The 10071-nt window shown below is 37.4% G+C and overlaps 1 protein-coding gene across 1 annotated transcript; it reads right to left on the bottom strand.

The window, feature by feature from the left end:
- Positions 1 to 6180: 6180 nt before the first annotated feature.
- Positions 6181 to 7212, bottom strand: LOC131047747 (early nodulin-75-like). Its single transcript, XM_057981541.2, has 2 exons — positions 6536 to 7212; positions 6181 to 6415 (listed from the first exon to the last, which is right to left on the bottom strand). The coding sequence occupies exon 1, from the start codon at positions 7209 to 7211 to the stop codon at positions 6543 to 6545; it is 669 nt and encodes a 222-aa protein (XP_057837524.2). The 5' UTR covers position 7212; the 3' UTR covers positions 6181 to 6415; positions 6536 to 6542.
- Between the last annotated feature and the right edge of the window lie 2859 nt (positions 7213 to 10071).

Below are 10071 nucleotides of genomic sequence, written 5' to 3' on the forward strand. Positions count from 1 at the left end.
CTCAAGGCTAGGGTTTTGAGAACCCTAGGTTTTTGGCAGTGGTGGTGATGCTATAAGGAGTGAAGGTAAAGGTCAGTGTGGGTGGTTTTCCGAAACACGTGACAACTTAGAGAGTCATCCGATTTTTTGATGAGAAACACATCCAAGAAAGGAAGTTGGTTGTTAGATTCTACTTTCATGGTGAAGGAGATGAAAGGGGATATGTTATTGAGGTAGGACAAAAATCCTCTAGCTTTTCCAAGCCATGGGGCAACACACGTTGGTGTCATCAACATAACATTTCGATCACCTTGACTTAAGAGGATAGGAGAAGAGAGCAATTTCCTGAAAATTATCCATCAAGAGGTTGTCTATGATGGAGAAAGGGGGGAACACATAGCCACCCCATCAACTTGCTCATAGATCACGCCTTGGAATGAAAAGAAAGTGGATCTCAAGCATAACTCCACCAAGGTAGAAATCTTGGCATTTCCTTATGCCTAACTATCTTGATGGAGTTGAGAATGGGAACCTTGGTGAAGAGGGAGACAACATTAAAACTCACTAAGATGTCATGACTATCTAAATGAGCCTCTTTAATAAAATGGACAAAGTGGGAGGAATATTGTTTGAGGGAGCCAGATTTTCCCACGAGTGGCGAGATGAGCTTGGAAAGGAAAGAGGCCAAATCATAGATGGGTGATCCAATGGTATTGACAATGGGCTGCAAAGGAATACCATTTTTGTGAATTTAAGGAACCCCATAAATGTGAGGGGTCACTTCTTTAGAGGGAATGCGACACTTTTTGATAGCATCATTGAAGGAGGAGCCTGGCACAATGGCCTTGACCTGCTTTAAAATTTTGGAGCAAGGATTATGAGAAAGGATTTCATAGTTGCTAGTGTCTAAGAGGAGGTCACATTTTAATGACAAAGTCTTGCTTGTTCATGATTCTTGTGGCATTCTCCTTATTGGCTATTGAAATGATAAGATCCTTATTGCTCAATAATTTGTTGAAAGCCATAATTTTGTCTGTGGGGATGTTACATCTAGGAGGCTTGGCACACCTGAGGGATACTGCATAGTCTTGTCTAACTTCTTTTGGGAAATGAGAAGGAAGATAGCAGACCATATTCTCCATTTCTATGAAAAAGTCTAAATGTGGGATAGATCGGAGAGAAACGACAAAGCCAAGACCTCTTTTCAAGAAGTTGAAGGCATAAGGATCAAGATCCATGCTAGATAAGTTTACTACCAACTTTCTCTCCCACACATTAATTGGGAGCAGGCTAGGGGAGGTGCTAGGGTGGGAGGAACAACTAGGGGGAGGCAGATGGACTAGGGAAGGATAGCCAACAATGGCACATGACTTTGCCACAAGGGCAAGACACGAGTGAGGGGAAACTGCCCCATCAACGGTGATGAAATAGGGATGATGCATGAGATTTGATGGAGGGGGCAGGATAGGTGAGAAACCTAGATTTAGAATTTAAGATTTTACTTCTATTATTGTTGGTCTAATCGAACAACCAGACTCTAAAGCCCTCTTTATTCTCTGTGAATATTTGATCCCAATTACACCTTTACAATTACAGAATTACTTCTGAATGAAAAATATATATAGTTATTTATGAAAGTTACCAAACTCCACCCACACCTACGTAGTTACAAAACTACTCAAGCACCAAAAGCTTTCTAATTATTGATAAAAGGAAAAACCAAAATCATGGAACCATCTGGTCAGGTACTCCTAATATTATATTCGGTGAGAGGGGAATTTAAATTTATGTTGGACAGGAGGATATTTAAAATTCTAAACTTTCGTTTTCGTTTCTATTTCTGGTATTGTTCATCTAATCCGTGCATGTTATCTAAGTAGCCATCTATTTCTTCTTAAGTGGAAGGAAAAAAAACAGTGGGCGGGTTTACAAAGCGTTTAGCGATGAGAATGCAAAGGGGCTATAACAATAGAAACTTGATCAGCGTAGTCAGCAAATATTTCACATGGAGACACATTTGACCATCCATTAAACTTTTAGTTACATAAAAAATACACTCCTCGCCATAAAAGTTTCCTTGAACCTGCTCCATTTTATCAAAATAAAATAAAAATAAAAATTGAAAAGAGAGAAGACAAATGGTGATGTTTTGAACAGAGGTTTTAAGTTCAATTTTTTTTTTCTTCATTTGGCATATATCTTTTTCTCAGTCTATAAGTTTTCCTTCAAACATTTTAAGTTTGAATTTTTTTAATTTTCTAAGCAATTTATTTGAAAATGGTGGTATATCTAAATAAATTAAATGTGTATGTAGAATCATTTTATTTTATTTATATTTTTAATTTAAAATATTATTTTCATTTATTTAATAGTTATTTTATTTACTAAAAAATATTTAGTAATTTTAATTTTTGAATATATGTTTATTGTTTTCTCATTTTATATAAATATATCTGATATAGCAATCCATGTTTCACTATCATTGTAAACAACTTTTCAAAATAATTAGCTAACAAAATTGTTAGGTAAGCTTGTCAATTAAAAAATAAATAAAATTAGACTTACACTAAACAAAATTAAACTCATGCTATGAAATGGATTCTAACCATGGTTAAATATTAGTTGTTGTAGTTGTTGTATGTTACCAGATTTAAATGTGTATAAGTTTTGAAATCAATGTTTTAGATCACACTCTATGATCCATCATTAGAATATAAGAGAGCTAAGAGAGACAAAAAATATTAACTACAAATTAGGATCAACTTAAAATGGGGAGGGAGGATGGGAGGTGGCATACACTCAAAGCAAAGGGGGTGAATTAGAAAAATGAAGAGAAAAGTGGCAAATAGAGGAAAATTTTGATAAATAAAAGAAGAGAGGGACAACAAGAAGAAACAAAAGTAAAGAAAAGAAGAAAATACTAAAGGTAGAAAAAGCTAAGAAGGTACATGAAAATAAACAATTTGAAACAGTGGTGATAATAAAAATAAAATGAGAAAAAAAAATTAAAATAGCATAAACTAATGAGTGAATAAACATGAGAAAATTGTTATTACCATATTAAAATGTACCATGGTATGTATTAAAATATTATAATTGTTTTGATTAAGGGAAAACAAGTTTTGAGGGGACCCGAAACCCCATACAACAAGTTTTGAATGGACCTAAAACCCTCAGATTTTTCATAGATATGGAACCCACAAAGAAACGTTGCAGAAAGATAAAACGTAGACAAATAGTAGCCCAACCACAATCAAACACAATAGAAAAAGCAATATAGAACTGGTGGCACCAGAAGAGGGCCTAAGCCACCCTAAAAGAAATTAGACAATCATGAACATGGGGAAGAAGGCTCCCTCAACCATAACCATGGATTTTATCCTAGCTCCCACAACCATATCCTTGAGAGTGTACCCACTATGGGCAACAAATTTTTCATGTCTCCGCCTCCAAAGGAAAAAGAAGAAAGAAGATAGCAACAATGCCATCAAAAACTCCCTTGCAGCTAAACAATTAAGTTTCATCAGCCCACCAACAACACTTCTAGGCATATCTAATAGCATCTGACTCCAACTTAATAGGAGATAGGTCACCTCCAACCACATCCATCTCCCCCTCTATAGAAGATAGGACCACCTCAATAGGAATAACTAGAGTAACCCCAAGATGTAGAAAATGGAACACAACCATGGGACCAAGACAAAGAGGGGCAGAAAAAACCTCACCATAAAGAGACCTAGGAGGAAAAAGATAAAGACATGAAAAACCAGACCTTATCAATAGAAAAAACAAGGGTTTTAAAAAGGCTCCCTTAACCTTCCTCTAAAACAAAAGAACTGGGGATTTCACAAGGATCCCATAACCAATAATACCCACCACATGGAGTTTTAATAGGATCCCCAAACCAAAAGCACTAGGTTTTAGCATGGCTCCCAAAACCATAATAGGAGTAGAGTAAAAAAGCCTCCAGCCATACACAAGAGAGAAAAGGACAAGCGAAAACCACATAATCCATAATAGCTCCCAAAGTAACATGCGGGAAAACTCCATCTCCAAAGGAAAACAACCACTCGATACAACTCCCTACATATAATCAAGGATAAACAAGCCAAACCCATCTCCACCTCTATAGGAGATAAAGTCACCTCAATAGACAAAGATGTGGTTAACCCTTGAGAATAAAAACAAAGAGACTACCCAGGGTAGCAGGCAATGCCAAGGTTGTCTATAGTCAACAAGGAGGGGAGTCAAAGCCCTCTAAAATCTATGTCGAACTGTACACCCAAAAAAGCTAGAGGCCCAGACAGGGATCAACAAAGAGCGATGAGCGAAAACAACCACAACCCAAAATAGGAGTGTATAACAGCCTTACCAAACCAAATGCAAACACCCTGACCAGTTTCCACACAACAATCCGCACAATCACTCTCTCCAACCGCAAGAGAACCATCCCTCACGGCACATGAGGAGGGCATCCACAACCACCCTCTGCCAAAACCATCTCTTGCCAAGTCTGCAACCACAACCATGAGAACATCGACTTGGACCCTTACTCCTAAAAAATGGCCACTCCCAAGCTCACTCCAACACAAGGCACAAACAAGTAGCATCGACGAGGAGCGAGACATGCTCTTCCCATCTCCACCATCTGCATCCTCAGCATCGTCCTTTGCCATTGAAACCTTACCCCCCAACCCTCGCCCGCTGCCATTCCCACTTGCACTCATTTGAAACCCTGGCTTCGACTTTATGGTTTGAACAAGGGATGTAGACTCTACAGGAAACAAGCCCCTCTATTTCTCCAAGGTTAAAATATTATAATTATTGATATATAATAATAAGAATAAATTAAATTATAATATAAATATACTATATTATACTAATTGTAGTTTGGAATATATTATGCATATAGCATATTATAATATGCAATAAAAATATATAGTCTATGTATTATATTTGGAAACTAAATATATTATAATATAGCAAAAAAATATTAGAACATGAAATAAAACTGAATATTAAAAGTATTGTCACCTTTTACTTATTTTTCTAATTCTCCCCCTTTGCATTGATCTACATGCCACCTCCCATCCTCCCTCCCTTTTATAAGTTGATCGTAGTTGTAAGTGATCATTTTTTGTCTCCTTTAGCTCTTTTGTATCTTCATGATAGATCATGAAGTATGATCCAAAATGTTGATAAAATACTCAAACACATTTTAATCTAAAAAAATACGACAACTAAATTATGAATTGTGGAAATCTGATATTATTAATAGTTAAACATTTTTTTGCTCGTCTTAAAAAATTGTATTTTATTTATTGGCACATTAATTTCATTGACAACATAATCTCATATAGAAATTTCATCAAGATTCTTCAAAAGAAAGAATGATATATTTCCAACTATAATTTTTCCTTCAAGAACCACGACAAAACTCCCTTATCTACAAACTATTTTTTATGAGTGTAGCCCAATGCATTTAGTGGTCACAAATAGGTAACTAAACATGCTATACTAGATAAATTCTCCTCGCTCCATCATTCTACTGAAGGCCGGGAGCTAACACTTCAAGCCAAAGAGCACGTTAACATTGTATTTGGCATAAAAAGACAACTTAAGGGACAAATAGAACTTCAGAGAGAAGAAAAAGAAATAACTACAAAAAGAACTTCAGAGACAAGAAAAAATAAAATGTGTGATAGTTTTTCGGATGGTTGACAATAAACTATCAAGATGTGTCTCATATTTGTTTGTAGATACGCCAGACATTAGTACAAAACATTTGAACAATAAATTTTTCTTACTTCCGAAAACATTTCAAGAATCATATTGTTGTGCAGTTTTTGTTACAAATGCGATCATGTCACGGTGGCACAATACAGTTAACGGCTATCAATTTTTTTCTTGTAGATGAAAAGTTGATATAGAATTTACGAAAGTGAACTTAGTTCATTATTTAAATCGATTTGACAGGTGCGGCCTTTTTTAATTCCAGGCCTCCCCAGATGCAACGATTTCAATTAACTAAAAAATTAGTAAGTTGTTTAAATCGACTTTCCTCGTTCCCGTAATTGAGAATCACATTATTTAACACTCAAACCTTATCAAAATTCAAATGTAAACAACAAATATAATATTTAAGAGGTATTGAACAATTTTTTAACAGCGGGAAGTACTCATCAGCGTTAGGACGCAATATTCATCTAAAACGATTCATTATTGTAATATGAAACCATCTATAATATGACAATACGATAATACACAGAAAAGCCGCAGCTTCTAGTATTCACCGATCGATAACAACATTTCTAAGGAATTCATGTCTCCCATCATCGGCGAAAGCAACATGTAGTAGACAATACTACTATGGATGAGTAGAATCTAAACCACCTCTCCTTTACATACGGTCTATATATTTTCCACGATTGGCTACCTGTAACAAGAACGAAAAGGAAACTTAATCAGTCAAGCAGCCTAGCTAAATTTTGTACGATTACAAACATATCCAAGCTATGGAAATGTAAAGTCAGTAAAAACAGAATTATGAACTTACAAAATATCTAATAAGTAGGGTGAGGTGGAGGAGACTTATGCATGACAGGAGAATTGTAGTGTCCATGCTTTGGTGGGGGCTTTACTACTGGCTTGGGGGGAGATTTCTTCAAGGGAGGATGGGGTTGGCCATGGGGATTGAAGATGGGGGAACCTGGCTTGTGAAATGGAGGAGTAAGAGGAGGATGAGGTTTTCCATGGGAGAAAGAAGTGGGGTGCTCATTGATGGTATGAGGAGGCACTTTGCCATGCACTGGTGGAGGCTTGGGAATAAGGGGTGGTTTAACTTTGGGAAGGGGAGGAGATTGATGAGCATTAGGGGGAGAAGACAAGTGACCATCTTTTATGGGAGGTTTCTTTTCAAATGGAGGCTTGTGAAGTGGGGGAGGCTTTGGAATAAATGGAGAAGCGGGGTGTGGTTGCGGCTTTGGAAGTGGAGGAGCACCTTTCATGGGAGGTTTCCCTTCAAATGGGGGCTTGTGAAGGGGTGGAGGCTTTGGAACAAAGGGAGAAGGATGGTGTGGTTGTGGTTTGTGAAGTGGCGGGGGAAGCGTAGGAGGGTGAGCTCCTGGTAAAGGCTTTCCATTGTGGTGGAAGGGAGGCAATGGCCTCTCCGACGAACACACTGACACAAATGCCAACAAGACGATAAGTAAAAGGGAATGATGAAGAGCCATCGCCATTTTTGGTGGTGAATTGAAATGGTGCAAGGGTTAGAGTATTTATACACAACCAAGTGAAGGCAAGGGCAGTAGAAAGTTCCAACACGTGCTACGTGTTAATTCTCAACTCCTACATTTTATATCTCTCGGTCCGCAACAAGTTAAAAAAACAGAAGACTAATGGTTATTCGTGGCGTGAGGGACAGAAAAGTCAAGATTTGCGAGTCGGAGATTGTCCCACAAAATTGACTTATTTTCTCGAACGCGTCTACGACAAATTTATTGTCTTATCAGACACCAATTAACGAGCCGAAATAATCTTTCGGCGTTCCACAAAGTCCAAATATTTGTAGTTTCAACAGTTTGGCCGCGTCTTTAGCGTCTCCTTTTCGGAAAGGGAAAGACGTTCTAAAAGCCAAAACTCCAAGAAAGGGATAGTGAACGTATGGCCATGTGAACATGCAAAAGGGTTTGATCCACCTACAATAACGTTTAGAAAACATCCAATTGAATATCTTATATTTTGAATCCTTTTACTTTAGCTTTCAAATATTGAATCGGGATGCTTTCCTTGCTTCAAAAAGATTTTGATGCTCGCACGACCTTTTCTAGACACGGAACATTACCACACTTACGTTACTTTAATTCTTTATGCGCGCCTTCATTAATTAAATTTTTGACTAATATTGAAAGAGCTGAAAAGAAGTCATCCAAGGTATGCGACTGGCGACCGAGAGCTTATCTAAATTAGAAGAATCGGGGCCATCCTCCTCCTCCTCGGTTTTGTCTAAGGTATAAATGTATATGCATACTTTTAATTAGTTAAAAGTTAAAACCTTGAATACTAAATTAATGAGTTTAAATTTAACTAGCTAAAAATTTAAAATTTCGAATATTTATGCATATTTGAAGATATAAACGTTTAAAGATTGATGTAAATTTTATATAGATATATTATTGAATTTGAAATAATAGATTTTCATTTTGAAATTAGTATATTCTATAAATAATTGATGTTGAGTTTGTTAGGATCTGGGTAGTCTATGTACTTTCTTTGGTTTTTTCTTGTGTCGTTTCATATTTATCGCGGAAGATTTTGTTTTTGCCTTTAAATGGCTCTGGTCGAATGCAACCCAGCAGTTTCTGCTGAAGCTAATTGGTCTACAACAGTTAACAATGGCTCCTCCAAATAAGCATCCTAAGAAGTTCATCTCTAATGTCTTTAACGAGGTATGCATTCTAACACCCTTGTGGATGTGGTTTTGCCCATCCCTAAGACAGATAATACTTGTCAATGGCTTGAAAAACATGCTTTAATAGGTTATTTTGTTGAGAGGGTCCCCCATGAAAACACACTGAGAGATTAGGTTGCCCGCTCCTAGATCCCACATGGGATTTGCCTAGAGGGTGTTCAAAATCTCACCAAGGATTTTTTTCTTTTCCGTTTTACCAAAGTTAACCATGTGCAAGGTATTCTTCAGAATAGTCCTTGGTATGTCCTATCTTCCTTGTTAATTTTTCAACCTTGGTCTTGAGATTTCTGTATTTCTAGTGATAATAAGCTTAAAATGCTTGTTTGGGTTGAGTTCCCTGTCTTACCCTTGCCATGCGGGAACTTCCTAGGCAACATTGCTTTTGCCATTGGCAAGGTGGTCTGTCATGAGCTTGTGCATTTTTATCAAGCCCGACCCCAATGGTAGGCTTGTGTGGAAGTCAACCTAGCCCAAGATCTCAAGGAACATGTTAAGATTCACATTGGGGATACTCATCACACTTAGAGGGTGCTTTATTTAATTTTTTTTAATATTTGTTTTCAGTTTCAATCCATGGAACACAAGATCAAGGATTGTTCATTGACTAAGTCAAATCCCACAGCCTCTCCATCGCGCTCTTCTAAGGTGACTCCTACTACAAAAAAATGGACCCAGGTGGGTTGCAAGGGGAAGAATGTCCCTACCAGCAAGTCTCAGGACACTACAATTCCTCTGCCTATTTCAAACCCTTCTTTAAAGGGGAAGGAAGTTGAAGCTTTAGCTCCAACTTTCGAGGTTTCACCGAGGCCTTTTGTGTGGACCCCCTTGGCTGCCTTGGTTGTTAGAAATATTTCTTCCACCTTGCATTTCTCTCACATCCCTTCTCAACATGCAGAGTAGCAGGAGAGAGATTTTGATAAATGCAAGCACAGTGTTTCTGGTTTTCAATCTGTGACTTCTTTCCTCCAAAACAATTTTTCCTCCTTAGAGAAAGATGAGGAAGATATGGAAGTTTTCTGATGAATTTTATGTCTCGGAATGTCAAAGGTCTAACTAACTCCCAATAAAGTATTCCATTAGGGATACTCTTCAAAAATATTTTGGTATTGATGTTCTATGTTTGCAAGAAGTTAAAATTTCCTCTTTCATGTTGTCTATCGCCTGCTATATTATCTATCCCAATGGTTTTCCTTACCCCTCTCATCATGAGGCAGGTCATGCAGGAGTAGTCACTATTATTACGCCACACTAGAACTCTTGTGTGGTGGATCATGGGTCTGATCTGACTCAGTTGTTTGTATGGCTCCTCATGCATGTGGGTAATTGTTCTTTTGGAATTATCAACATTTATACTTCCAATGATGTTGTGGAGAGATCTGCCTTGTGGTGATGGATTTCCAATAAAATACCACCTGCCACTTGGCTCCTATGTGGTGAATTTAATATGGTGGAGATGATAGAAGATAAGGACAGTGTCCTTTGTTTCAAATGCACAACTAGCGAGCAAGAAGCATGGTACTACATGTAAAACAAGTTGGGTCTATTTCATCCTAATATTTTTCAACGTCAACCTCAAATGGTTTGCAATATGTGGTGCAACTTTCGTGCTAGTTTTGATAGAG

Source organism: Cryptomeria japonica, chromosome 4 (assembly GCF_030272615.1).
Source record: "Cryptomeria japonica chromosome 4, Sugi_1.0, whole genome shotgun sequence".
Lineage (NCBI taxonomy): Eukaryota > Viridiplantae > Streptophyta > Pinopsida > Cupressales > Cupressaceae > Cryptomeria > Cryptomeria japonica.